We start from the raw sequence: 26,583 nt of genomic DNA, 5'->3' as shown, positions 1-26,583 counted from the left end.
GCTCGGCCCCCTGGAGAAGGGGGGGCACACCCTGCCCCCGGGGGTGGGTGCAGGGGGGTCCTGATGGTGGATGGATGGGGGGGGCAGGGTGAACAGCCCCTCAAGTGAGGATCCGCAGGGGGGGGCGGGGGAGCAGCCCCGGGGGGGCGCCATCTGGGTTCCCGCTGACCTCGTCTAACCCCCACCCCTTGTCTCCCTTTTGCCTTCCAGTTCTAGAGACAATGGCCCCGAGGGAATGGACCCCGATGCATCATTGAGGTGGGCTGGCGGCCGGAGGGGCCGGGGGTGGGGCGTCTGTGGAGCAGGAGGATGTGTTGTGCATCGGGGGGGGGGCAGCCATGAGGTGCTAGGGGGTGGATGGGCTCCTTGGGGGAAGGGATAGGGTATTGGGGGGGGGGGGGGGGGCTGTGGCAGAGGCTCTGAAGTGCAGGGGGGTGGTGGGTGGGCTCATTGCGGGGGGGGGGGCTGCAGGGAGCAAAGCAGTGTCTAATGGGGTGTCACTAGCGATGCGGGGGTACCCAGACAGGATTACTTTCAGGGATGGTGGATTAGGCGAGCAGCAGGCTGAGAGAGGTTTGTATGCGGTGATGGGGGTCAAGACAGGAGTCTCGAGGGGCTGGGGGCTGCATGGGGAATTCATGGGTGGGACTTTATGGGGGGGTGTTAACCCCTTCCTCCTTCCCCTCGCCCCCCCCTCAGAGCAACTGGAATGAGATCGTTGACAGCTTTGACGACATGAACCTGTCGGAGTCCCTGCTGCGGGGAATTTACGCCTATGGATTTGAGAAGCCCTCCGCCATCCAGCAGAGAGCCATTCTTCCTTGTATCAAGGGTGAGTCGGCCCCTGGGGAGGGGGGGATGGGTCCCAGCGGGGCGGACTTTTCCCCCCTCCCCTGCTAATGGGCAAAGAGGCGTCTGCTTGGTGGCGCGGCTCTTGAATCTAGCAGGGGAGAGAGACGAGCCCCCATTCATCCCAGCGCAGTATCCCGGGCGGTGGCTGTCGCTGGTTCATGCTGGGGGCACACGGCTATCGGGGCTACCGAGTGCTGCGATGCGGCCACCTCTGGGGCGGGGCGCTGACCGGTGACTTCTCCGCTCCCCAGGTTATGATGTCATTGCACAAGCTCAGTCTGGTACTGGGAAGACGGCCACCTTCGCCATTTCTATCCTCCAGCAGATCGAGCTGGACCTCAAGGCGACCCAGGCCTTGGTGCTGGCCCCAACCCGAGAGTTGGCCCAGCAGGTGAGTAGGGCAGGGCAGTGCCCCCGCCCCCTCGTTTAAAGGGGTGACTCAGTCGGGTGACAATCCCTGCCTCGCTCCTTTCTTAATTGAGACATCAAGGGTGACAGAACCCAGGAGTCCTGACTCCCAGCCTTCACTGCTCAAACCCGCCAGACCCCACTCCTCTCCCAGAGCCAGAGAGAGAACCCAGGAGTCCTGGGGCACGGCTCGAGGCGTGGGGGAGGGGAGAGAGCAAGCTCGGTCCACGTGGTTACTTGGTAGGAATCACGCCCACTTCCTCCCTTGCTAACTGGGCAAAGACGCGTCTGATTGGTGGCGCGGCTCTTAAATCTAGCAGGGGGAGAGAGACGAACCCCCATTCATCCCAGCGCGGTATCCCGGGCGGTGGCTGTCGCTGGTTCATGCTGGGGGCACACGGCTGTCGGGGCCCCTCGGTACCAAGCGCTGAGATGCGGCCACCTCTGGGGTGGGGGCGGCTGATGGTGGGGGGATCCCCTCGCCCGGTGCGGAGATGCGGCCGCCTCTGGGGCGAAGCCTGGCTCTCCGGCCGTTCACCCTCGCTTCCTCCCTGCAGATCCAGAAGGTCGTGATGGCCCTCGGGGACTACATGGGGGCCTCCTGCCATGCCTGTATTGGGGGGGGCACCAATGTCCGGGCCGAGGTGCAGAAGCTTCAGATGGAAGCGCCCCACATCATTGTGGGGACTCCGGGCCGTGTCTTCGACATGCTGAACAGGAGGATACCTGTGTAAGTTCATGGCTTGGGGGTCCCCTCTCTGGGCGCCCCCCTGGGCGGGTGGGCGTGGACCTGCCCGTATCTGTTCAGTGACGATTCCCCATGCGTGTCAGCTGATGCAGTGCCACCATTGTGCCCCTCTGCTAGGCGTTCTGCCCGTCCGGGCCTGGCACAGGGGCTTCTGGGCGTGATCAGAGCTCTCTGACTGAGAACAGCATCTCTGGGGGCTGACTGCCCTCTTGCCCCCCCGCACCCTGCTCAGGCTAACGGCCTCCCTGCCCTCTCCCCACAGCTCCCAAATTCATTAAGATGTTCGTCCTGGACGAGGCCGACGAGATGTTGAGCGGGGATTCAAGGATCAGATTTACGACATATTCCAGAAACTGAGTGGGAACACCCAGGTGAGCTTGGAACCGGGGCCGGGGGGTGGTCTGGAATCAAGGGCCCCTGGTGGGCCAAGAGCAGTCACCTGGGAGGAGCTGGATCCAGAACTGGGGGTTCATCTGAGTGTGGGCTTGCTGCAGGAGACCCCAGGACTGGTGTGGGGGTTAGTGTGGGTCTAGGTTATTTGGGGTGGGGGAGGAGGGTGTGTCTGGAAGTGGCAAGACCAGATGAAGCGGTTGGACTAGAAGCCAACGGGCACTGTCCATGGGGAGTTGAACCCAGCTGCAGGGATCGAGGACCCAGGGGCGGACTAGACCAGAAGGAGCTGGGATTGTCATGGCGGGTCTAGAACCCAAGGAGCAGTGGAATGAACTGGGAGGAACCCAGAGGCAGGGCTAGTCCATAAGGAGTTAGATTTGGCAGTAAAGGGGGGGTGGGTCTAGAACCCAAAGGGCAAGTCAGTCATGTGGGGAAGGGTAGGGCAGGGATTTAGAATCTGGGGGCTAGTTAGTGGGGCGCTGCAGCTACCAGTAGAGGGGTCTAGAACCCAGGGGGCAGGCGCTAGTTGATGGGGGGAGCTATAAGCACCCACGGAGGGGTCTAGAACCCAGGGGGCAGGGCCTATTGATGGGGAGCTAGAAGAGCGAGTGGAGGGGTCTAGAACCCAGGGGGCAGGCGCTAGTTGATGGGGGGAGCTATAAGCACCCACGGAGGGGTCTAGAACCCAGGGGGCAGAGCCTATTGATGGGGAGCCAGAAGAGCGAGTGGAGGGGTCTAGAACCCAGGGGGCAGGCGCTAGTTGATGGGGGGAGCTATAAGCACCCACGGAGGGGTCTAGAACCCAGGGGGCAGAGCCTATTGATGGGGAGCCAGAAGAGCGAGTGGAGGGGTCTAGAACCCAGGGGGGCAGGCGCTAGTTGATGGGGGGAGCTATAAGCACCCACGGAGGGGTCTAGAACCCAGGGGGCAGGGCCTATTGATGGGGAGCTAGAAGAGCGAGTGGAGGGGTCTAGAACCCAGGGGGCAGGCGCTAGTTGATGGGGGGGAGCTATAAGCACCCACGGAGGGGTCTAGAACCCAGGGGGCAGGGCCTATTGATGGGGAGCCAGAAGAGCGAGTGGAGGGGTCTAGAACCCAGGGGGCAGGTGCTAGTTGATGGGGAGCTAGAACTTTCCGTAGAGGGGTCTAGAACCCAGGGGGAGATGCTACAGCTGTCAGGGAGCAGAGGGGATTTCTGGGTGGGGCAGGGAGCAGCGCCGCTCACTGCCCCCCTTGTCTGTCGTCCGTCCGTTCCCCCCCCCCACCCCCCAGGTGGTGCTCCTGTCGGCCACGATGCCGATGGACGTCCTGGAGGTGACGAAGAAGTTCATGCGGGACCCGATCCGCATCCTGGTGAAGAAGGAGGAGCTGACCTTGGAGGGCATCCGGCAGTTCTACATCAATGTCGAGAGAGAGGTGTGGGGGGGGGGACTCTCCCATGGGGGGAGATCGGGGGCGCGCTGGGAGCCAGGACTCCTGGGTTCTATCCTCACCGCATGGTCCTGGATTTATGGAGGGGTCCCTCCATGGCATCTCCATAGTGTACCCCATGCGAGAGCGATCAGCCCCCCGAACCATGGCCGACCCCAATGTCTCTGGGACCCGGACCCTGAAATGGGGGGCACACTGCGGGTCTGGGTTACAGCTGTGTTGGGAGCAGGGGAGGCTCTGCCCGCCGGGGTGGAGTTGGGAGTGGATTTTCCAGGGGTCCCCCCACATGAGTGCGCTGGGGGGGCTGTCACCCTCACCCCCCACGGGTCCTGTCCCCCCCAGGAGTGGAAGCTGGACACCCTGTGCGATCTCTACGAGACCCTGACGATCACCCAAGCCGTGATCTTCATCAACACCCGCAGGAAGGTGGACTGGCTCACCGAGAAGATGCATGCCCGGGACTTCACTGTCTCCGCCATGGTACGGGGGCGGGGAGGAGCCAGGACGCCTGGGTTCTCTCCCCAGCTCTGGGAGGGAGTGGGGGCTGGTGGTTAGAGCTGGGGGTGGGGGGGTGGGTGCTGGGAGCCAGGATGTTTGGGTCTCACCCCAGTTGCATGGATCTGGATTTATGGTGGAGTCGTCCCGTCCCCCCCGCCCGTGGCCCTTCCATAGTGTACCCCGTGCAACAGCAGTTCACCCCCTTGAACTATGGGTGCCCTTGGGTCCCAGTCCCTGAAATGGGGGGTACAGCTGTTTGGGGGGATCCCAGAGTTGTGTGTGCCAGGTTTAGAGCTGTGGGGGGAGTTAAGAGCCAGGACTCCTGGGTTCTGTCCCTTCTGCACCTTCCAGCAACCAGTGAAAGGGGGATTCTTGGGGGGGGGGGTGCAGTGAGACCCCCCCAGTGCATGGTTAGGCCTGTGGATTAGCTGCTGGTGACCCTCTTTTCTCGCCCCCCAGCATGGAGACATGGACCAAAAGGAGCGTGATGTAATCATGCGTGAATTTCGCTCCGGCTCCAGCCGGGTCCTCATCACCACTGACCTGCTGGTGAGGAGACTTGGGGGGCTGTAGGGGGGGGGCACCTGGGTGTAGCGGGCAAAACCTGGGGGACAGATGAATGGGGTGGGTTAACTTGGGGGCAGCTCCCTGGGGGGGCTGCTGTGAGGGATTTTTAAGGGCAGGGATTTGCAGGCTGCAGTTGGGTCTGCCCTGTGTGTGGGGGGGGGAGACTGGGGAGTGCTGGTTTTGGGGGGCAGCTGGAAAGATCTGGCCCCTCTAAAATGGCTGCCATCACATGACAGCGGCCATCTTAGATGTCGGCAAACCCAGGTGACCTGGGCGCCCCCAGCCCCCAAGGAGATTCCCTCTCCGCCCAGCCCCCCTGTGCTGTACGCGGAATGTAGCTCCTTGGCACACCAAGGGGGGGCTGCTCCCCGCAGCGGGCGCCCCCAGCCCCCTGGGCCTCGGCCGCGGCACAGCAGCCCACAGCCTGGGAATGGGCGCTGCCCCACATGTGGGGGGGCCGGGGCCTGAAGGCTGGCTGTTTTTTCTCCCCCCACCAGGCCCGTGGGATTGACGTTCAGCAGGTGTCTCTCGTCATCAACTACGACCTGCCCACCAACCGGGAGAACTACATCCACAGGTACTGGGGGGACCCAGGAGTCCGGGCTCCCAGCCCCCCTGCTCTATCCACCAGGCCCCTTGCAGAGCCCGGGAGAGAACCCAGGAGTCCTGGCTCCCAGCCCCCCCTGCTCTATCCACCAGGCCCCTTGCAGAGCCCGGGAGAGAACCCGGGAGTCCGGGCTCCCAGCCCCCCCTGCTCTATCCACCGGGCCCCGGGCCCCTTGCAGACACAGGGAGAGAACCCAGGAGTCCTGGCTCCCAGCCCCCCTGCTCTATCCACCGGGCCCCTCGCAGAGCTGGGGAGAGAACCCAGGAGTCCTGGCTCCCAGCCCCCCTGCTCTATCCACCAGGCCCCTTGCAGAGCCTGGGAGAGAACCCGGGAGTCCGGGCTCCCAGCCCCCCCTGCTCTATCCACCAGCCCCCGGGCCCCTCGCAGAGCCGGGGGGAGAACCCGGGAGTCTTGGCTCCCAGCCCCCCTGCTCTATCCACCAGGCCCCTTGCAGAGCCTGGGAGAGAACCCAGGAGTCCGGGCTCCCAGCCCTCCCTGCTCTATCCACCAGGCCCCTCGCAGAGCTGGGGGGAGAACCCAGGAGTCCTGGCTCCCCAGCTCTTCCTAGCAACTAGCTCCTATGCAAGCCAGGGAGAGAACCCAGGCGTCCTGCGCTCACCCCTTCTCCCCCCGCCCCCCCCCAGGATCGGCCGAGGGGGCCGCTTCGGCCGGAAAGGGGTGGCCATCAACATGGTGACCGAGGAGGACAAACGCACCCTGCGTGACATAGAGACCTTTTACAACACCTCCATCGAGGAGATGCCCTTGAACGTGGCCGACCTCATCTGAGCGCCCCCCGGTGGGCGCCCCGGGTGCTGCCCCGCCAGCCGCTGTCACGCGCCGGCTGCAGACTCTCTCTCTCTCTCTCTCTCGTTTTTTAATTATTTTTCCTTTTTTTTTTTTTTTTGGCTTTTGAATAAATGTCACTTTTTGGAGGTGAGAAAAATCCAATTTAGTGTTTCGTGGCATTTCTCTGGTCTCTGTCCACTTCTCGCTGTCCTGCCGCTCGCGCCCCGAGGCCAAAACTGGGGGGGACCCGGAGCCTCCTTTAACTGGAGTGGGGGCATCCTGGCTTGTGGTGTCCCCCCTCTCCCCGTTTCCTTCGTGTTCCTAGAATAGGCGGTGGCCGGACTCCTGGGTTCTCTTCAGCTAGCGCAGAACCCAGGCGTCCTGGCTCTGGTCTGCTACGGAGCTGAGGTTAGAACCCAGGCATCCTGGTTTGGGGTCCCTCCTTTAATTTGGGGAGGAGGGGGCAGATGGGACGCTGGCTCCTACTTCTGTCCCCTGTATCCACTAATGCCCCCCCACACACATGCTCTCTGGGATTTGCCGGGTTCTATCCCAGCTCCAGTGTAGAACCCAGGAGTCCTGCTGTCCTAGCCCCCACAGATCTGGCCGTCTCTCCTAACGAGGCCCCCCCCCCCCCAAAGCTACACCACCCTGATCCTGGTGCTAAATCGAACTGCTTGCAAGTCGGACCTACCTCAGGGTTGGTAGCTGTCATGGGAGGGAGCCCCCCCAAAATCAGTTGCCCCCCAAAAAAGCAACAGTAAGCTGGAAATTTGTCATACCCTCCCCACCCATCCAACAAAATTGTGTGCGACCTTTTTACTTTCTTTTTGTATAGTATTTATTGAAAGGAAACGAACGTACCAAATAAAAATCTTCTTGCAAAATGGCCGCTGCTTTGGGTTGTGTTTGTAAAGGGGGGGTGGCCCCTCCCCCCCGGGGCTCAAGGCAGTTTGGCCAGACCCTCCCCCAATCCCAGTTGGCTGAAGGAGGGGTGTACTCTCTGTTCCTGGGGTTCTTTGCATGGCTAATCCTCTCCTAAAGGCATTGGTGTGAGCGGTGGGATCCCAGAGTCTTGCATGCCTAATCCTCCCAGGGCCATGAGGGGAAAGCCCTTACCACAGCAGTCCCCTTACTAGCCAAAGTGGGCTAGTTCACACTGCACTAGGCTACCTGCTTTTTTTTTTTTTTTTCCCCTCCCCGTCTGGCCTTCCTGAATGACACTTGGCTTGCGGCTTTCCTCCCTCCTTGCCTCACTTTCCCCACAGAGAAATTGAGGTGATACCACCTTTTGGGGGAGGGCCTAGCAATCTACTGACTGAAAGTGGTGACTATAGTGGAGGGTGTTGGTGTCAGCGGTGGGATCCCAGCCGTTTCCCCTGCAGCTGGACTAATAGGAGGGGGAAGGGGGGCAAAGACTCCTGTGCTGCACAATGGGGCTAGGAGTTCACGCTCCTTTGACTCATGGGGGCAGCTGTCACTCAAGGCTTTAAAAAAAAGGGGGGGAGGTTACAGTGGGGATCCTGATGCCTTGTGATTTAGGGAACATGGTTGCTGACCCATAAGATCAAAGGTGGGAGGAGCTCTTTGTACCCCTCTCGCCCCTCCCCCCCCTCCAACTGCATGGGAGGACGGGCGAGGTCTTACATCCGGCGAGGCCAATTCTTCTCTACTACCCTGTTCTGCTGGTGCTCCTCCAGGAGTTGTCGCACAGCCGTAATCTTGTGGCGGGGAGTTCCGCGGGTGAACAACCAGGATTCCTGTTGTGCTAGGCTGTTGCAATGCTTAGACCAGCTTCAGCTCCTCCTGAGTCATGGGTACGATTTCCCCAATCCGTGACCAGAGGTTCACAGCTCGAAAGCATCGAGCCCAAATCTACTGGGGAACAGGGCTGCTAGAACCCAGGAGTCCGGGCTCCCCCTCCTGCCCTTTCCTTTGCCTCAACTCCCCTGGTGCTGTAACAGGTTGCAGCAGGACTGTTGGGCGGGACTACGAGCCCACGGCCCCCACTAGCCCCCTCCATGATCAACTGAGCGCCCTAATGAGTTACTCTTCCCCCTGGTGGCAGGGAGTTCCGCAGGTCTCTCGTGTTAGACTCGAGTTACTGGCAACAGGCCGACAAGGAGATGCCGAGGCGGAGAGCTCCCCAGGGCCGGAGGGGAGGGCGAGGGGAGCCGTGAGGCTGCCCCTGGTGGTGGGAGGGTGCAAGTTGCTCCCCTCCCCAGCACCCCCAGTGGGAGACCGAAGTAGAGCGGGCTAGGGCCCTGCGGCAGGCCAGAGGTGAGTCGTGGAGGGGGGGGTTGCAGCCACTTCTGGGGTGGGCTCATCTCCCACCCAGCCCTTTGTACCTACAAGAGAGAACCCAGGAGTCCTGGCTCCCAGCCCCCTCCTGCCTCTCATGCACCAGCTCCCAGAGGCGGGGAGAGAACCCAGGAGTCCTGGCTCTCTGACCCACCAGCCCCCACTCCCCTCCCAGAGCTGGGGGGAGAACCCAGGAGTCCTGGCTCCCAGTGTTAACTCCCAGGCCGGTTTCCAAGGCAGAGCGGGTCTGGCCCAGTTATGGGGCAGCCGGGGCTCACCCCGCCAGAGTGGGGGGGCAGGATCGTTTGCCGGCAGCCGGGTCAGGGCCGCACCTGGAGCCTGGCCACGCCCCAGCCTCAAAGGTCGAGGGAACCTGCAGCTATAAAACAGGGAAGAGAGAGAGACAGCGCCGGGGAGAGAACCCAGGAGTCCGGGCTCCCAGCCCCCACCCCGCTCTAACCCACCAGCCCCCGCTGCCCTCCCAGCGCCAGGGAGAGAACCCAGGAGTCCGGGCTTCCAGCCCCCACCCCGCTCTAACCCACCAGCCCCCGCTGCCCTCCCAGAGCTGGGGAGAGAACCCAGGAGTCCGGGCTCCCAGCCCCCACCCCGCTCTAACCCACCAGCCCCCGCTGCCCTGCCAGAGCGGGGGAGAGAACCCAGGAGTCCGGGCTCCCAGCCCCCCTGCCCCAAGCTCCAGGCCCACCACGTGAAGGTCACGGGCCCTTCCTGGGGGCTGACTCAGGTCTGTCCTCAGAGCCTCATGGGGAACCGAAAGCCCTGAATCATCACCCCCCCTCCCCGAGGCAGCTGGTGTCCGTCAGAGCCACGAGCCCATCTTACGTGGCCTCCCGCCACCCCCAGCCCATGGGGCCCAGCATGTCGCCCAGCCCCACGGCCGAGGAGGGGGTCACCTCAGCACCTGTAAAACCAGCCGCCCCGCCCCAGAGCTGGCCACATCCAGCGTGGGCGAGGGGTCACCGGCCGCCCCGCCCCAGAGCTGGCCACATCCAGCGTGGGCGAGGGGTCACCGGCCGCCCCGCCCCAGAGCTGGCCACATCCAGCGTGGGCGAGGGGTCACCGGCCGCCCCGTCCCAGAGCTGGCCACATCCAGCGTGGGCGAGGGGTCACCGGCCGCCCCGCCCCAGAGCTGGCCGCATCCAGCGTGGGCGACGGGTCACCGGCCGCCCCGCCCCAGAGCTGGCCGCATCCAGCGTGGGCGACGGGTCACCGGCCGCCCCGCCCCAGAGCTGGCCGCATCCAGCGCCGGGCAAGGGGTCACCGGCCGCCCCGCCCCAGAGCCGGCCGCATCCAGCGTGGGCGAGGGGTCACCGGCCGCCCCGCCCCAGAGCCGGCCGCATCCAGCGTGGGCGAGGGGTCACCGGCCGCCCTGTCCCAGAGCTGGCCGCATCCAGCGAGGGCGAGGGGTCACCGGCCGCCCCGTCCCAGAGCCGGCCGCATCTCAGCGCTGGGCGAGGGGTCACCGGCCGCCCCGCCCCAGAGCTGGTCTCATCCAGCGCCGGGCGAGGGGTCACCGGCCGCCCCGTCCCAGAGCTGGCCGCATCCAGCGTGGGTGAGGGGTCACCGGCCGCCCCGCCCCAGAGGTGGCCGCATCCAGCGCCGGGCGAGGGGTCACCGGCCGCCCCGCCCCGGAGCCGGCCGCATCCAGCGTGGGCGAGGGGTCACCGGCCGCCCCGCCCCAGAGCCGGCCGCATCCAGCGTGGGCGAGGGGTCACCGGCCGCCCCGTCCCAGAGCCGGCCGCATCCAGCGTGGGCGAGGGGTCACCGGCCGCCCCGCCCCAGAGCCGGCCGCATCCAGCGCCGGGCGAGGGGTCACCGGCCGCCCCGCCCCAGAGCTGGCCGCATCCAGCGTGGGTGAGGGGTCACCGGCCGCCCCACCCCAGAGCTGGCCGCATCCAGCGCCGGGCGAGGGGTCACCGGCCGCCCCGCCCCAGAGCTGGCCGCATCCAGCGTGGGTGAGGGGTCACCGGCCGCCCCGCCCCAGAGGTGGCCGCATCCAGCGTGGGCGAGGGGTCACCGGCCGCCCCGCCCCAGAGCTGGCCGCATCCAGCGTGGGTGAGGGGTCACCGGCCGCCCCGCCCCAGAGGTGGCCGCATCCAGCGTGGGCGAGGAGTCACCGGCCGCCCCGCCCCAGAGGTGGCCGCATCCAGCGTGGGCGAGGGGTCACCGGCCGCCCTGCCCCAGAGCTGGCCGCATCCAGCGTGGGCGAGGGGTCACCGGCCGCCCCGCCCCAGAGGTGGCCGCATCCAGCGCCGGGCGAGGGGTCACCGGCCGCCCTGCCCCAGAGCTGGCCGCATCCAGCGTGGGCGAGGGGTCACCGGCCGCCCCGCCCCAGAGCTGGCCGCATCCAGCGTGGGCGAGGGGTCACCGGCCGCCCTGCCCCAGAGCTGGCCGCATCCAGCGTGGGCGAGGGGTCACCGGCCGCCCTGCCCCAGAGCTGGCCGCATCCAGCGTGGGCGAGGGGTCACCGGCCGCCCTGCCCCAGAGCTGGCCGCATCGCCGCCTCCAGGCCCTGCTGTCTGTGCGCGAGGCCCGTTTCCGAGCGCGCTGGCGGGCGGGGTGGGGGGCGGGGGAGCGACCTTGGCAGGGGAACTGGTTTCGTTTCCTTCAGTTTATCAGGGACGCGCAGGAAGGGCCGGGCGGGACGGACAGACGGACGATCCGGCAGCGTCTTCGGCATGGGGGCCCTGGTCCTGCTGCTCTGCCTGGCAGGTAGGCGCCGCCCCTGCTCTCACCCACCGCACCCCACTGCCCTGCCCGAGCCGGGGAGAGAACCCAGGAGTCCGGGCTCCCAGCCCCCCCCTGCTCTGACCCACCAGCGCCCACTCCCCTCCCAGAGCCCGGGAGAGAACCCAGGAGTCCGGGCTCCCAGCCCCTCCTGCTCCATCCCACCACACCCCACTGCCCTCCCGGGCCGGGAAGAGAACCCAGGAGTCCTGGCTCCCAGCCCCCACCCGCTGCTCTAACCCACCAGCCCCCACTCCCCTCCCAGAGCCAGGGAGAGAACCCAGGAGTCCTGGCTCCCGGCCCCGCCGGTCTAACCAGCAGTCTCCACTCGCCTCCCAGAGCCAGGGAGAGAACCCAGGAGTCCGGGATCCCAGCCCCCCCCCCAAACCCAGCCGAAGGGGGAGTTTTATTTCTAGTTTCTCGTTTTGCGTCGAGCCCGAGGTCACCCTTGCGCAAGGGTCACTGCGGAAATGTCGTGAGCTTTCGCCTGCCGCAGCTTGGCCACCAGGGCCCGAATCTGCTCGGTTTGGGGTGCAGAAAAATGGAATTTGTTGGGTTGCCCCGTCAGTTTCCACCCCCCCAAAACAGGGACCTTGCTCCTTTTCCCAGCAATATTGGGGTGAAAAGTGGGCACCCCCCGCCCCCGGCTTTCCGAAAGGGTCAGCTACGATCCCAGCCACTGTGTCTGGCTCGTATCCCGGGAGCAAGGTGGCGGTGAACCGGGTTCTGTCGAGAGTTGCAATCTGTGGAGTTGCCCTAAAAGTCCATTGTTTGGATCCGAAGAGAATGTTAATCCGCGTTAACTCTGAAACCTAATGAGGGCATGATTGGAAATGAACCACCAAAACTGAGTTGGGTGGCTGGAGAATAAGGCAGAAGGATTTGGGCGCAGGGGGCGGGGGAAGCTGGGGTTGGGGCTTTGGCCCCACCTTTCCGCCCCAGGGGACGTGTCTTCTCAATTGGGGTGTTAACTCTGAAGGCTAACGATGGTACGTTTCATGTTGCCGCTGGTGTTGGCTGAGAGAGGATCACTTAGGGGGCAGGATTTGAGGGCATGATGTAATTGGGGGGCCCACATCCTTTGGAACATGGAGGATGGAATCTGGATATTTAGGGAGGTGTTCACTCTGGGCCCTAATGGTGGCAAAATGAAAGCAAATTAAAAGATTGCACTCAACATAGGCGTGGGGCAGGGGGCAGTCAGAGGGCAGAGGTTGTGGGAGGAGAGAAATTAGCCTTCTATATTTCCTGTCCCTGGCAGCCAGGTTAGCAACGTGTGTGTTTACTCTGGACCCTAATGATGGCCATTGACATGCAGCTAGCCAGGGGAGGTGTATTGGTGCCCTGTGTCTACTTTGAAGGTCTAATTGTGTCCCCCCCTTCCTCACCCCTCGAGTCTGCATCTTCACCCCGCCCAGTGATGGGGCCCAGGAACTAACCACGCCCAGCTCCAGGATCGAGGCCCCGTGCGACGGCTGCCCCCGCCATAAGTCATCGGCCACCCTCGTGCCGTCTTTCACCAAAACCACCCCCACCACGACCCACCGCACGACACGCCCCACCAATCACACCACGACCCACCCGACCCACCACACCACGACCCACCGCACGACACGCCCCACCAATCACACCACGACCCACGGGACCCACCACACCACGACCCACCCGACCAACCACACTACGACCCACCCGACCCACCACACCACGACCCACGGGACCCACCACACCACGACCCACCCAACCAACCACACTACGACCCACCCGACCCACCACACCACGACCCACGGGACCCACCACACCACGACCCACCCGGCCAACCACACCACCCCGCACACGACCCCCCACCTCACCACGGCGGCCCCGACGCTGCCCCCGGATGCGGCAGTAGGGAACTACTTGGTGTGGAATGGGTCGGACGTCTGCCTCCGGGTTCAGTCGGGCCTCCAGATCCGGATCCAATACGAGAACCGCTCCAAAGCGCGGGTAAGAGGAAGGGGCAGGGGCTAGTGGTTAGGGCTGCGGGGCTGGGAGCCAGGACTCCTGGGTTCTCTCCCCAGTCTGGGAGGGGAGTGGGGCCTGGTGGTTAGAGCAGGGCGGGGCTGGGAGCCAGGACTCCTGGGTTCTCTCCCCGGCTCTGGGAGGGGAGTGGGGGCTGGGGGGCTAGAGCAGGGGGGCTAGGACCTAGGACTCCTGGGTTCTCTCCCCGGCTCTGGGAGGGGAGTGGGGGCTGGGGGGCTAGAGCAGGGGGGCTAGGACCTAGGACTCCTGGGTTCTCTCCCCGGCTCTGGGAGGGGAGTGGGGGCTGGGGGGCTAGAGCAGGGGGGCTAGGACCTAGGACTCCTGGGTTCTCTCCCTGGCTCTGGGAGGGGAGTGGGGGCTGGGGGGCTAGAGCAGGGGGGCTAGGACCTAGGACTCCTGGGTTCTCTCCCTGGCTCTGGGAGGGGAGTGGGGGCTGGGGGCTAGAGCAGGGGGGCTAGGACCTAGGACTCCTGGGTTCTCTCCCTGGCTCTGGGAGGGGAGTGGGGGCCGGTGGGTTAGAGCAGGGGGGCTGGGAGCCAGGACTCCTGGGTTCTCTCCCCAGCTCTGGGAGGGGAGTGGGGGCCGGTGGCTTAGAGCAGGGGTGGCTGGGAGCCAGGACTCCTGGGTTCTCTCCCCAGCTCTGGGAGGGGAGTGGGGGCTGGTGGGTTAGAGCAGGGGGGCTGGGAGCCAGGACTCCTGGGTTCTCTCCCCAGCTCTGGGAGGGGAGTGGGGGCCGGTGGGTTAGAGCAGGGGTGGCTGGGAGGCCGGACTCCTGGGTTCTCTCCCTCGGACTCTTGGGGTTCAGGGATGAAGGTGACGCCAGGTCACCTGACTTCTCTCTCCCTCCCAGCTGTGGGGCGCGTTTACCGTCCAGCCGAACCACACCGTGGTGCTGGGAACCTGCTCCCAGGACTCAGCCACCATGAACATCACCTTCGCCCAGGGCTTCCTGCACTTCACCTTCGTGAAGGTACCGGCGGGGGGCTGGCCCCAGGGCAGCGCTGTGGGGCAGGGGGTGGGGTGGGGGGCTCGGCAGGGGGCGCTCTCCCCGGGCAGGCAGGGCGGGCCCCAGGGCGGTGCTAGGGGGCGCTGTGGGGCAGGTGGTTTGGCAGGGGGCGCACTCCCCGGCAGGCGGGGCTGGCCCCAGGGCGGTGCTGTGGGGCAGGGGGCGGGGCGGGGGCTCGGCAGGGGGCGCTCTCCCCCGGCAGGCGGGGCTGGCCCCAGGGCAGCGCTGGGGGGCACGGGGCAGGGCGGGGGGCTCGGCAGGGGGCGCTCTCCCCGGCAGGCGGGCTGGCCCCAGGGCGGTGCTGTGGGGCAGGGGGTGGGGCGGGGGTTCGGCAGGGGGCGCTCTCCCGGGCAGGCGGGGCTGGCCCCAGGGCAGTGCTGTGGGGCAGGGGGCGGGCAGGGCGGGGGCTCGGCAGGGGGCGCTCTCCCGTGGCAGGCAGGGCTGGCCCCAGGGCAGCGCTGGGGGGCATGGGGCAGGGGGCGGGGCGGGGGACGCTCTCCTTGGGCAGGCAGGGCTGGCCTCAGGGCGGCGCTAGGGGGCGCTGTGGGGCAGGGGGCAGGGCGGGGGCTCGGCAGGGGGCGCTCTCCCCGGGCAGGCAGGGCTGGCCCCAGGGCAGCGCTGGGGGGCATGGGCAGGGGGCGGGGCGGGGGACGCTCTCCCTGGGCAGGCAGGGCTGGCCCCAGGGCGGCGCTAGGGGGCGCTGTGGGGCAGGGGGCGGGGCGGGGGGCGCTCTCCCCCGGCAGGCAAGGCTGGCCCCAGGGCGGTGCTGTGGGGCAGGGGGCGGGGTGGGGGGCTTGCAGGGGGCGCTCTCCCGGGCAGGCGGGGCTGGCCCCAGGGCGGTGCTGTGGGGCAGGGGGCGGGGCGGGGGGCTCGGCGGGGGGCGCTCTCCCCCGGCAGGCAGGGCTGGCCCCAGGGCGGTGCTGTGGGGCAGGGGGCGGGGTGGGGGGCTTGGCAGGGGGCGCTCTCCCCGGGCAGGCGGGGCTGGCCCCAGGGCAGCGCTGGGGGGCACGGGGCAGGGGCGGGGGCTAGGCAGGGGGTGCTCTCCCCCGGCAGGCAGGGCTGGCCCCAGGGCGGTGCTGTGGGGCAGGGGGCGGGGTGGGGGGCTTGGCAGGGGGCGCTCTCCCCGGGCAGGCGGGGCTGGCCCCAGGGCAGCGCTGGGGGGCACGGGGCAGGGGCGGGGGGCTAGGCAGGGGGTGCTCTCCCCCGGCAGGCAGGGCTGGCCCCAGGGCGGTGCTGTGGGGCAGGGGGCGGGGTGGGGGGCTTGGCAGGGGGCGCTCTCCCCGGGCAGGCGGGGCTGGCCCCAGGGCAGCGCTGGGGGCCACGGGGCAGGGGCGGGGGGCTAGGCAGGGGGTGCTCTCCCCCGGCAGGCAGGGCTGGCCCCAGGGCGGCGCTGGGGGGCAGGGGTTGTGTAGACCGCTGCTGTGTTCCACCCCAGAGGTGGCTGCAGATCCGTGCTGGGCGGATGTTGGGGGTCCAAACGTTGGGGGCCCCTTGTGTCTCCCCAGAATACAACCCAAAACGCTGTCTACCTGCACGAGGTCGGAGCCAGCTTGAACGTCCACTTCCCGGGGCCACACGTGAGAACTGGGGTCCAGGCTGTTGTGGGGGGAGGTTTGGGGGAGTTGGGGGAGATGGGGAAAAGGTTTAGGGCATTGGGGCGAGCTCGGGGTGCGTTCGGGGCAGTCGGGGTGACTTTGGGAGGTCAGGAGTGACTTTGAAGGTTCGGGGTGACTTTGAGGGGTTGCGGTGACATTTGGGGGGTCCGGGGTGACTGAGGGTTTGGGGTGACTTGGGGGGGTTGGGGTGACTTTGGTGGTTTGGGGAGGTCAGGGGTGACTGGGGGGTTGGGGTGACTTTGGAGGTTTGGGGGGTCGGGGTGACTGGGGATTTGGGGTTCAGGGTGATTGGGGGTCAGGGTGACTGGGGGTTTGCGGTGACTTTGGGGATTTGGAGGTTCGGGGTTTTGGGAGGGTCAGAGGTGAGTATGGGGGTTTGGGGGGGGTCGGGTTGACTTTGGAGGTTCAGGGGAGTCAGGGTTGACTGAGGATTCGTGGGGGTCAGGGTGATTGGGGGTCAGGGTGTCTTTGGGGATTTGAGGTGACTTTGCGGATTTGGGGGGTCTGGGGTGACTTTGTGGGGTCAGAGGTGAGTTTGTGGGTTTGGGGGGGTCGGGGTTGACTTTGGGGTTTCAGGGGTGACTGGGGGCTCAGGGTGACTTTGGGGGGTTGGGTTGACTTGCGGGGAGAGTTCGGGACCCAGGGTTGGTGAGGTGGGTGATTTGGGGGTTCGGCGTGACTTGGCGGGTGAGAGGTGAGTTTGGGGGCCGGTCGGAGTTGACTTTGGGGGTTCAGGGGTGCCTGGGGGCTTGAGTGACTTTGGGGGGGTCAGAGGTGTGTTTGGGGGGTCGGGGTTGATTTGGGGGGTTCAGGGGTGCCTGGGGGCTCGGGGCGGCTTTGGGGGGTCAGAGGTGGCTTTGGGGGGGTCGGGGTTGACTCTGGGAGTTCAGGGGTGCCTGGGGCTCGGGGCGGCTTTGGGGGGTCAGAGGTGGGTTTGGGGGGTCGGGGTTGATTTGGGGGTTCAGGGGTGCCTGGGGGCTCAGGGTGGCTTTGGGGGAGGTCAGAGGCGGGTTTGGGGGGTCGGGGTTGATTTGGGGGTTCAGGGGTGCCTGGGGGCTCGGGCGGCTTTGGGGGGTCAGAGGCGGGTTTGGGGGGTCGGGGTTGATTTGGGGGTTCAGGGGTGCCTGGGGGCTTGGGGTGGCTTTGGGGGGCTCAGAGATGGGTTTGGGGGTCGGGGTTGATTTGGGGGGTTCAGGGGTGCCTGGGGGCTCGGGGTGGCTTTGGGGGTCAGAGGTGGGTTTGGGGGGTCGGGGTTGATTTGGGGGTTCAGGGGTGCCTGGGGGCTCAGGGTGGCTTTGGGGGGGTCAGAGGCGGGTTTGGGGGGTCGGGTTGATTTGGGGGTTCAGGGGTGCCTGGGGCTCGGGGTGGCTTTGGGGGGGTCAGAGGCGGGTTTGGGGGTCGGGGTTGATTTGGGGGTTCAGGGGTGCCTGGGGGCTCGGGGCGGCTTTGGGGGGGTCAGAGGCGGGTTTGGGGGTCGGGGTTGATCTGGGGGGTTCAGGGGTGCCTGGGGGCTCGGGGCGGGTTTGGGGGGGTCGGGCGGGCTGGCGGGGCCGGTTCGGGACTCGGGGTGACTCGGGGGGCCGGCTCTGAGCTCTCGCCCCCGCAGAGAGCCAGTTCGGGGCGCAGAACAGCGGCCTGCGGGAGTTCGAAGCCCGGCTGGGGAAGTCCTACCAGTGCGGGAACCGCAGCCTGGCGCTGGCCCCCGCCTTCCACCTCGACGCCCTGCACGAGCGGCTCCAGGCCTTCGCCCTTCCCGGGGGCCACTTCGGGGACGGTACGGGCCCCCCGCGACCCAGGCCTGCCCCCCGCGGCCCCAGGCCTGCCCCCCGCGGCCCCTCTGCCGCCCCAGCCACCTCTCCTCTCCCCCTGTCCCCACTTCCCCCGATCCGAGCCCTGCCCCCCACACCCCTCTCATCTCCCAGTGCCCCCCACTTCCCCCGATCCGAGCCCTGCTCCCCCATACCCCTCTCATCTCCCAGTGCCCCCCATTTCCCCCAATCCGAGCCCTGCCCCCCATACCCCTCTCCTCTCCCCCTGCCCCCATTTCCCCCAATCCGAGCCCTGCCCCCCATACCCCTCTCATCTCCCAGTGCCCCCATTTCCCCCGATCCGAGCCCTGCCCCCCCATACCCCTCTCATCTCCGCTTGCCCCCCATTTCCCCCGATCCAAGCCTGCTCCCCCATACCCCTCTCATCTCCGCTCGCCCCCCCATTTCCCCCGATCCAAGCCCTGGCCCCCATACCTCTCTCATCTCCGCTTGCCCCCCCATTTCCCCCGATCCAAGCCTGCCCCCCCATACCCCTCTCATCTCCCCTTGCCCCCCCATTTCCCCCGATCCAAGCCTGCTCCCCCATACTCCTCTCATCTCCCCTTGCCCCCCCATTTCCCCCATCCCTGCCATGCTCCCCCATACCCCTCGCATCTCCCCTTACCCCATTTCCCCGATCCAAGCCCTGCTCCCCCATATCCTTCTCATCTCCCTTGCCCCCCCATTTCCCCCGATCCAAGCCCTGGCCCCCCATACCCCTCGCATCTCCCCTTGCCCCCCCATTTCCCCAAGCCAAGCCCTCCCATTCCCCTCTCATCTCCCTCTGCCCCCCACCCCGCGGTCTCAGCCCTGCCCCTCCTCTCTTGCAGCCGAGCAGTGCCCGGAGGATCGGCACAGCATGGTGGTCCCCATCGTCATCGGGGTGGTTCTTCTGGTCCTGATCCTGATCATCGTCATCGCCTACATGCTGGGCCGGCGCCGGTCCCGGGGCGGCTACCAGACCATCTGAGGGGCTGGGACACAGGCCAGGGGGCGGGAGCTGGGATGGGCCTGTCCCCTCTAGGGGCGTTGGCTCCCCTCTACCTCGGGGGCGGGAGTGGGTGAGGAAGAAGGTCCAAGTTCCATGTATTTTATTTTACTGATTAAATAAATTCGGGCCGGAGTGGGGGGGGTTGTTGGTAAATACGAGGACGTCTCAGTTATTGCTCGTGCCCCGGCTCCTGGCAGCATCCCAGTGAGCTCGCCCGGCGCTGGATGCGGCCACCTCTGGGGCAGGGCAGCCGGTGACACGGGGACCCCTCGCCCAGCGCTGAGATGCGGCCACCTCTGGGGTGGGTAGCTGGTTATTCGGGAACCCCGCGCCCAGCGCTGAAATGCGGCCCCCTCTGGATGGATAGACTGGCTGGACAGACAGATACAGCCCCTGCCAGCATGTCCTCCTTGCTGTCCGACTGTCCATCCGGAAGGCCGGGCAGCTGGACAGACAGAGCAGCTGAGTCAGCCAGACTGGGGCTGACCGAGCAGCTATGGGGCAGGAGGGGGGCAGAGAGAGGGGCCAGGTGTTGGCGGACAATTACAGTACGGCTTCTTTGGGTTGAAGTCTTTGTTTATTGAGGTTACAGAGAACCCAGGCATCCGGTTCCCGGTTCCTCTCAATACCCCCCACCCCGACTTCAACTGCCCCTTGCCCAGCCTGGTTGCAAATTCCCAGCTCCCTGCCACCACCCCAGTTCTGACACCCAGCCCCTACCCACACTCCCGCCTGGCACCCTCACTTCACCTACCTCCCTACACCTGCCCCAGGTGGGGGGAGGGAAGGGGGAAGGGAATAAACATTCAGCAGATTAATCAGGGGGGCTGGGAGGCAGGACGCCTGGGTTCTATCCCCAGCTCTGGGAGGGGAGTGGGAACTGGTGAGTTAGAGCAGGGACGGGGCTGGGAGCCAGGACTCCTGGGTTCTCTCCCCGGCTCTGGGAGGGGAGTTGGGGCTGGTGAGTTGGAGCAGGGGGGGCCGGCAGGCAGGACTCCTGGGTTTTCTCCCCGGCTCTAGGAGGGGAGTCGGGGCTGGTGGGTTAGAGCAGGGACGGGGCTGGGAGCCAGGACTCCTGGGTTCTATCCCTCAGTCCCGAAGGGTCAGAGCCAGTGCCTCACGGATCTCGGCCGCGGCGCCATCCTCTCCCTCCCCGTCCTCGACGGGATCTTCCTCCTCCTCCTCCTCTTCCTCCACCATCCAGCGGGGCTGGAAGACGTCGCCGTGCATCTCGCAGACGTTGTGGAGGGTGGAGCAGGCGGCGATCAGGGTGGGCAGGAAAGAGACATCCGTGTCATTGCGTTTCTGGAGGCAGCGCCAGCGACCCCTCAGGCGCCCGAACGCCACCCCCACCACAGTGCGGGCGGCGGCGGCGTACTCGTTAAAACGCCTCTGGGCCGGCGTCAGCTCCCCGGCCCGGTAAGGCCTCATCAGCCAGGGCAGGAGCGGGTAGGACGGGCCGCCCAGCAAGTAGACGGGCACCTGGACGCCTCCCACGTCCCGGGCCGCCCCGGGGAAGAGCTCCCCCCGCTGGGCGCGCTGGTAGAGCTCGGAGGCCCGCAGCACCTGGGCGTCGGTCTGCCTCCCGGGGCAGCCGACGTTGACGTCCCAGAAGCAGCCGCGGGCGTCGACGGCGGCCTGCAGCACCACCGAATGCCAACCCCGGCGGTTGAAGTACCCGGCGGCGTTCTCGTTGGGGGCCCGGATGGGGATGTGCAGGGCCCCCAGCACGCCGGCCAGCTGGGGCGGGGCGGGGAAGCCGGCGGCCCGGGGCCCGGCGGGGGCGGCCACGTAGGCCGGGGTGAGGATGGCCACCACGGCCTCGCAGACGTCCCGCAGGATCTTGCAGACGGTGGAGCGGGAGACGCCGAACTGCTGCTCCACGGCCCGGTACTCGGTGCAGGCCCCGAGGCGCCAGAGGGTCATGGCCAGGCGGACCTCGGCGGGGATGGCCCGGCGCATGTTGGTGTCCCGCCGCTGGATGGCCCCCCGCAGCCGCCCGCAGAGGTAGTCGAAGGTGGCCGGCCCCAGGCGGAAGTTGTCGGCCCACTCGCCGGGCCCGAAGGCCTTGGCCCGCACCGTGTCCCAGAAGGCCGAGCTGCGGGCCTTGCTCCAGAGCCGCCGCTCCCGGGCCGGGGCCGGGGCCGGGGCCGGGCGGGGCAGGGGCGGGCGGGCGGCCGGGCGGGGGCCGGGCCCGGCCGCCGGGCTCCCCGCCCGCCACAGCAGGGCGAAGCGGCGGCCCCAGCGGGCCCGGGCCCGGCGGTGGCGGGCGGCCCGGTGGCGGCGGGCGGCCTCCCGCAGGCGCCGGCCCCGCTGCAGCCGCAGGTAGTGCAGCAGGCAGAGGGCCACGGCCCCCCGGCTCAGGGCGGGGAGCGGGCAAGATGGCGGGGCTGGGGCGGCCATCTTGGGTTGGCCAAAGTTTGGTCAAGGCAGGGAGTCTCTGTGTGTGGGGGGGGGAAGGGGCTCTAGGGCGCATGCGCGGGAAGGGGAGCCGGGCGTGGGAAGGGAGGGCGCATGCGCGGGGCGCACAAAGGGAGGGGGTTGGGAGGAAGGGCGCATGCGCGGGGAGGGATGGGGGCGGTTCGGGGGAGGGCGCATGCGTGAGAATGACAGGCCACGAAGGGGGGAGACCGCATGCGCGAGGAGGACAGGAGGGGGACTGTTGAGAGACAGGGCGCATGCGCGCCCACTGTCAGACTCAGGGCGGCGCATGCTCGGCGTCCACATTCTCTCCCTCCCTCTGCTACGCATGCGCCGAAGAGAGCGAAAGAGGCGCCTGCGTACTGCGGAGGGGGGAACTCTGCGGCGGGAGTGCGGGCGCATGCGCACAAGCCTTGGGGGGGGGAGGCGCCTGCGCAGTGAGTGGCTCCGCGGGCGCCTCCGCGCCTGCGCCGCAGGCACCGTGGCGACATGGAGGCGGAAGCGCCGGCCGGGCCGGGGTGGGCGCGCGGCCATTTCCCAAAATGGCGGCGGCGGCGCTGCAGGGGCTGCTGGTCCCGCACCTGCTCCCCGAGCGCTGCTACGACGAGCTGTTCCTGCGCTTCAACCTGCTGCACGGTGAGCGCCCGCCCCTCCCCCACCGGGGCCGCACCCGCCGGCCGCCATGGCAACGCCAGGCGCCCGCCCTCCGGCGCTCCACGGGGCGGGGCGGAAGTGCTGGGTGAGGCGTGCCGCCGCCATGATGGTGCGGGGCGGAAGTGCCCGGTGAGGCGTGCCGCCGCCATGACGGTGCGGGGCGGAAGTGCCCGCAGAAGGGGGGGTTCCTGGGGGAGGGGTGACCCCCCCTTTGTCAGCCCACTCCCCTGTGTTGACACATCCCGGCCTCAGCCGTCTCCCCACTTCTGGGGGGACTACAATGGAGGGGCAGTGGGGGTTGGTTGGGGGTCAAGGGGGGGCAGGGGTAAGGGGGAATGGGGGAGCGGTGGGGCTAGGGGAGGGGTGGGGCTCAGGGGTCTGGGGAAACAGTGGGGATTGGGTGGGAGTCAAGGGGGCAGGGTAAGGGGGCAAGGACGGAATGGGGCGGGGGCTGTAAGGGGGGAATGGGGAGCAGTGGGGTTGGGTGGGAGTCAGTGGGGCTGGGGGCAAGGACGGTGGGGCGGGGGCTAATGGGGGAATGGGGAAGGGTGGGGGGCCTGGGGAGCGGTGGGGGTCGGTGGGGGGTGGGAGGAGCAGTGGGGGTTGGGTGGGAGTCAAGGGGGGCAGGGGTAAGGGGGAATAGGGAAAGGGGGAGCGGTGGGGGTTGGGTGGGAGTCAGTGGGGCTGGGGGCAAGGACGGTGGGGCGGGGGCTAATGGGGGGAATGGGGAAGGGTGGGGAGCAGTGGGGGTTGGGTGGGGCGCAGTGGGTCAGTGGGGCGGGGCAGGAGCTACCATGGGGGCCAAGGGGGGAATTGAGAGGGAGGGAGCCAGGCAGAGCCAGGCCACCCAGAGGGCCGAGGCCGAGAGGGAAGGGGGCGAGTAGGGGGCTGGGGGCCCACGGTGGGGCTGGGGAGCCGGGGGGAGCCCAGCGCGCAGGGATCCAGGAACACCCAGAGGGCTCGGGGGGGCCATAACGCTCAGGGCCGGGGAGTGGTGGGGGGAGCAGGATGCTCAGAGAAACACACGACGTTGGGGGAAGACTGGCCCGTGGGGGGCAGTCAGAGGAATGAGGGACGGGGACCAATAGGATCAGCATGGGGCCCCGGTCACTGGGGTCGGGGTACCTGAGATATCCAGAGGGGCCGCAGATGCCGGAGCGGGGGGGGCCGATTGGGACTGCTGGGGAAGGGCAAAGGGGGCAGGATGCTAAGGACACCCAAAGAGGCCTTAGGGTCGGGGGCCAGTGAAGCACCAGCCCTGGGAACCCAGGATGTGAGGGGGTTGGGGGGCAGGACGGGACGTGCTGCTGCCCCATTTGTATTGACCCCCCCTGCCCCCCCTTCTCCCTCTCCGTTTCCTTCCCTCCTCCAGTTCCCTGCCTGAAGATCCTGGTCAGCAAAGGGCTGGGAATCGCCATCGTTGCAGGGTCGCTGATGGGTACGCATCTGGCTCCTTGCATCCCCCGCTGTCTGGGTGGGGAATGGGGCAGGGGTCTGTCCCCTCTGGGGGGCGCCGGCTCCCATCCGGCCCCAGGGCGGGGACTGGCTGGCTCATGGGGGGCAGGGAATGGGGCACTGGGCCTGCACCGGCTCCCATCCGGCCCCAGGGCGGGGACTGGCTGGCTCATGTGGGGCGGGGAATGGGGCACTGGGCCTGTGCCGGCTCCCATCCGGCCCCAGGGCGGGGACTGGCTGGCTCATGTGGGGCGGGGAATGGGGCACTGGGCCTGCACCGGCTCCCATCCGGCCCCAGGGCGGGGACTGGCTGGCTCATGTGGGGCGGGGAATGGGGCACTGGGCCTGCACCGGCTCCCATCCGGCCCCAGGGTGGGGACTGGCTGGCTCAGGGGGGTGGGGAGTAGGTCAGGGCCCTGTCCCCTCTAGGGGGCGCTGGCTCCCATCTGACCCCCATGGGGAGGATGACGAGAGGCCCCTCCGTTCCGTGCCGATGGGGGGCTGCCCCCCAGCCCTGACGTGCGGCCCGCCTCCCTGCAGTGAAGCTGCCCCAGGTGTTTAAGATCCTGGGGGCGAAGAGCGCCATGGGGCTGAGTTTCCACTCAATCCTGCTGGAGCTGCTGGCCCTCACGGGCACCATGGTCTACAGCGTGGCCAACGGCTTCCCCTTCAGGTGAGGCTGCGCCTGCCCCCCCTCGCCACCAGGGGGAGCCCCGGCCCCGTGAGCCCCGCCCATCCCGGCCCCTGCGGGGTCAGGCCAGGTCAGCCCTGGGGTGGGAGAGCCCCGCTGGGAGCCAGGACTCCTGGTTCTCTCCCCGGCTCTGGAGGGCAGTGGGGGCTGGTGGTTAGAGCAGGGGGGGCTGGGAGCCAGGACTCCTGGGTTCTCTCCCCGGCTCTGGGAGGGGAGTGGGGGCTGGTGGGGTTAGAGCCGGCGGGGCTGGGGGCCAGGACTCCTGGGTTCTCTCCCCGGCTCTGGGAGGGGAGTGGGGGCTGGTGGGTCAGAGCAGTGGGGGCCAGGAGCCTGGACTCCTGGGTTCTCTCCCCGGCTCGGGGAGAGGAGCGGGGCCTGGTGGGTTAGAGCCGGCGGGGCTGGGGGCCAGGACTCCTGGGTTCTCTCCCCAGCTCGGGGAGTGGGGGCTGGTGGGGTTAGAGCTGGGGGGAGCTGGGAGCCAGGATTCCTGGGTTCTCTCCCCGGCTCGGGGAGTGGGGGCTGGTGGGTTAGAGCACGGGGGACTGGGGGCCAGGACTCCTGGGTTCTCTCCCCGGCTCGGGGAGTGGGGGCTGGTGGGTTAGAGCACGGGGGACTGGGGCCAGGACTCCTGGTTCTCTCCCCGGCTCTGGGAGGCGAGTTGGGGCTGGTGGGGTTAGAGCCGGCGGGGCTGGGAGCCAGGACTCCTGGGTCTTGTCCCCGGCTCTGGGAGCGGGGTGGGGGCTGGTGGGGTTAGAGCTGGGAGCCAGGACTCCTGGGTTCTCTCCCCGGCTCGGGGAGTGGGGGCTGGTGGGTTAGAGCAGGGGGGACTGGGGGCCAGGACTCCTGGGTTCTCTCCCCGGCTCTGGGGTTCTAAGTGGGGGTGCTCTACCAGATGGCCTTTCCCCTTCGGGGGTGCTGGCTCCCTCCCGGCCCCAGGGCAGGGGGCTGGCTGGTCGGGGGGCAGGGTTTTTAGGGCGGGCCGGACCCCCTGTTTTCTCCCCCCTCGCAGCGCTTGGGGCGAGGCTCTCTTCCTCATGCTCCAAACGGTCACCATCGGCTTCCTGACCCAGCACTTCGGGGGACGCACCACGCAGGGTGAGTGGGGCGCGGCCCCCCCCACAGGGTGTGGGTTGGAGGGGGGGGATCCCTGCGTGGGGGGGGTTAACCCTCTCCTGTCTCCCCCCCCCCCGCAGGTATCTCCTTCCTGGTGCTGTATTTCGCTCTGCTCTGCCTGTTGCTCTCCCCCCTCACCCCCCAGGCCATGGTCACCCTCCTGCAAGCCACCAATGTGCCCGCCATCATCATCAGCCGGGTAAGGGGCCTGCCCCCTCTCGGGGGCGCCGGCTCCCACCCGGCCCCAGGGGGGACTGGCTGGGGCAGGGGGGCGGGGAATGGGGCAGGGGCCTGTCCCCTCTCGGGGGCGCCGGCTCCCCTCCGGCGCCAGGGGGGACTGGCTGGCTCAGGGGGGGCGGGGAATGGGCAGGGGCCTGTCCCCTCTCGGGGGCGCCGGCTCCCCTCCGGCGCCAGGGGGGACTGGCTGGCTCAGGGGGGCGGGAATGGGGCAGGGGCCTGTCCCCTCTCGGGGGCGCCGGCTCCCCTCCAGCCCCAGGGGGACTGGCTGGCTCAGGGGGGCGGGGAATGGGGCAGGGGCCTGTCCCCTCTTGGGGGCGCCGGCTCCCTCCGGCGCCAGGGGGGACTGGCTGGCTCAGGGGGGCGGGGAATGGGGCAGGGGCCTGTCCCCTCTTGGGGGCGCCGTCTCCCCTCCGGCGCCAGGGGGGACTGGCTGGCTCAGGGGGGCGGGGAATGGGGCAGGGGCCTGTCCCCTCTTGGGGCGCCGGCTCCCCTCCGGCGCCAGGGGGGACTGGCTGGCTCAGGGGGGCGGGGAATGGGGCAGGGGCCTGTCCCCTCTCGGGGGCGCCGTCTCCCCTCCGGCGCCAGGGGGGACTGGCTGGCTCAGGGGGCGGGGAATGGGGCAGGGGCCTGTCCCCTCTCGGGGGCGCCGTCTCCCCTCCGGCGCCAGGGGGGACTGGCTGGCTCAGGGGGGCGGGGAATGGGGCAGGGGCCTGTCCCCTCTTGGGGGCGCCGGCTCCCCTCCAGCCCCAGGGGGGACTGGCTGGCTCAGGGGGGCGGGGAATGGGGCAGGGGCCTGTCCCCTCTCGGGGGCGCCGGCTCCCACTCGGCCCCAGGGGGGACTGGCTGGCTCAGGGGGGCGGGGAATGGGGCAGGGGCCTGTCCCCGCTCGGGGGTGTCGGCTCCCACTCGGCCCCAGGGGGGACTGGCGGGGTCAGGGGGGGCGGGGAATGGGGCAGGGGCCTGTCCCCTCTAGAGGGCGCTGGTTCCCATCTGAGCCTGCATGCAGGGGACTTTGGCTCAGGGGTCACACTAGTGGTGGGGGGCTGTGTGTTTTGGGGGGGCTGCCCCCCAGCAGGACTTATTCCGTCGAGGGTGTCAAACCAGCCCCTTACCTCCGCTGAAGGTGGGTGGCCGTGGGGCTTGGCTACTCCCGGCCTACAAGCGGCTTGGCGGAGGGGGCTCACGGTGGGGGTGGGGGGGCAAATCCGTCCAAGCTGCTGATCTGGGGGA

The 26,583-nt window shown here is 68.0% G+C and overlaps 3 protein-coding genes and 3 non-coding genes across 6 annotated transcripts; all 6 read left to right on the top strand.

Moving 5' to 3' along the window:
- The first annotated feature begins 506 nt into the window (after positions 1-506).
- On the top strand, positions 507-7,182 carry LOC144258881 (eukaryotic initiation factor 4A-I-like). The gene is given in 11 exon segments (XM_077807019.1): positions 507-584; positions 700-832; positions 1,104-1,243; positions 1,818-2,022; positions 2,271-2,318; positions 2,321-2,379; positions 3,674-3,817; positions 4,175-4,312; positions 4,790-4,879; positions 5,395-5,474; positions 6,149-7,182. Coding segments are annotated over 11 exon segments (1,260 nt in total). The 3' UTR covers positions 6,294-7,182.
- LOC144258884 (small nucleolar RNA SNORA48) lies at positions 1,521-1,661 on the top strand. The gene has a single exon (XR_013344808.1). It is a non-coding gene; the product is annotated as a small nucleolar RNA SNORA48 (small nucleolar RNA).
- Positions 2,063-2,191, top strand: LOC144258886 (small nucleolar RNA SNORD10). The gene has a single exon (XR_013344809.1). It is a non-coding gene; the product is annotated as a small nucleolar RNA SNORD10 (small nucleolar RNA).
- Positions 3,896-4,030, top strand: LOC144258883 (small nucleolar RNA SNORA42/SNORA80 family). The gene has a single exon (XR_013344807.1). It is a non-coding gene; the product is annotated as a small nucleolar RNA SNORA42/SNORA80 family (small nucleolar RNA).
- Positions 7,183-11,213: 4,031 nt separating the features above from the next.
- CD68 (CD68 molecule) lies at positions 11,214-18,811 on the top strand. Its single transcript, XM_077807018.1, has 6 exons — positions 11,214-11,324; positions 12,736-13,322; positions 14,209-14,328; positions 15,870-15,975; positions 17,572-17,754; positions 18,619-18,811. Exons 1-6 carry the CDS (start codon positions 11,291-11,293, stop codon positions 18,756-18,758), a joined length of 1,170 nt encoding a protein of 389 aa, XP_077663144.1. The 5' UTR covers positions 11,214-11,290; the 3' UTR covers positions 18,759-18,811.
- A 2,931-nt stretch (positions 18,812-21,742) lies between these two features.
- Positions 21,743-25,370, top strand: LOC144258882 (mannose-P-dolichol utilization defect 1 protein-like; the record flags this gene model as incomplete). Its single annotated transcript, XM_077807020.1, has 5 exons — positions 21,743-21,836; positions 23,227-23,292; positions 23,850-23,982; positions 25,010-25,095; positions 25,194-25,370. Coding segments are annotated over exons 1-5 (556 nt in total), but the record flags the coding sequence as incomplete, so codon positions are not given.
- Between the last annotated feature and the right edge of the window lie 1,213 nt (positions 25,371-26,583).

This window comes from Eretmochelys imbricata, unplaced genomic scaffold (genome assembly GCF_965152235.1).
Source record: "Eretmochelys imbricata isolate rEreImb1 unplaced genomic scaffold, rEreImb1.hap1 Scaffold_55, whole genome shotgun sequence".
In the NCBI taxonomy this organism is placed as follows: domain Eukaryota; kingdom Metazoa; phylum Chordata; order Testudines; family Cheloniidae; genus Eretmochelys; species Eretmochelys imbricata.
This window is presented reverse-complemented; position numbering and strand designations above follow the sequence as displayed.

Coding starts and splice junctions, on each gene's coding strand:
- CD68 (XM_077807018.1), top strand. CDS start 11,291: ATGGGGGCCCTGGTCCTGCTGCTCTGCCTGGCAG. Junction 11,325..12,735: donor CCTGCTGCTCTGCCTGGCAG/GTAGGCGCCGCC, acceptor TCACCCCTCGAG/TCTGCATCTTCACCCCGCCC. Junction 15,976..17,571: donor CCAGGCTGTTGTGGGGGGAG/GTTTGGGGGAGT, acceptor GCCGGCTCTGAG/CTCTCGCCCCCGCAGAGAGC.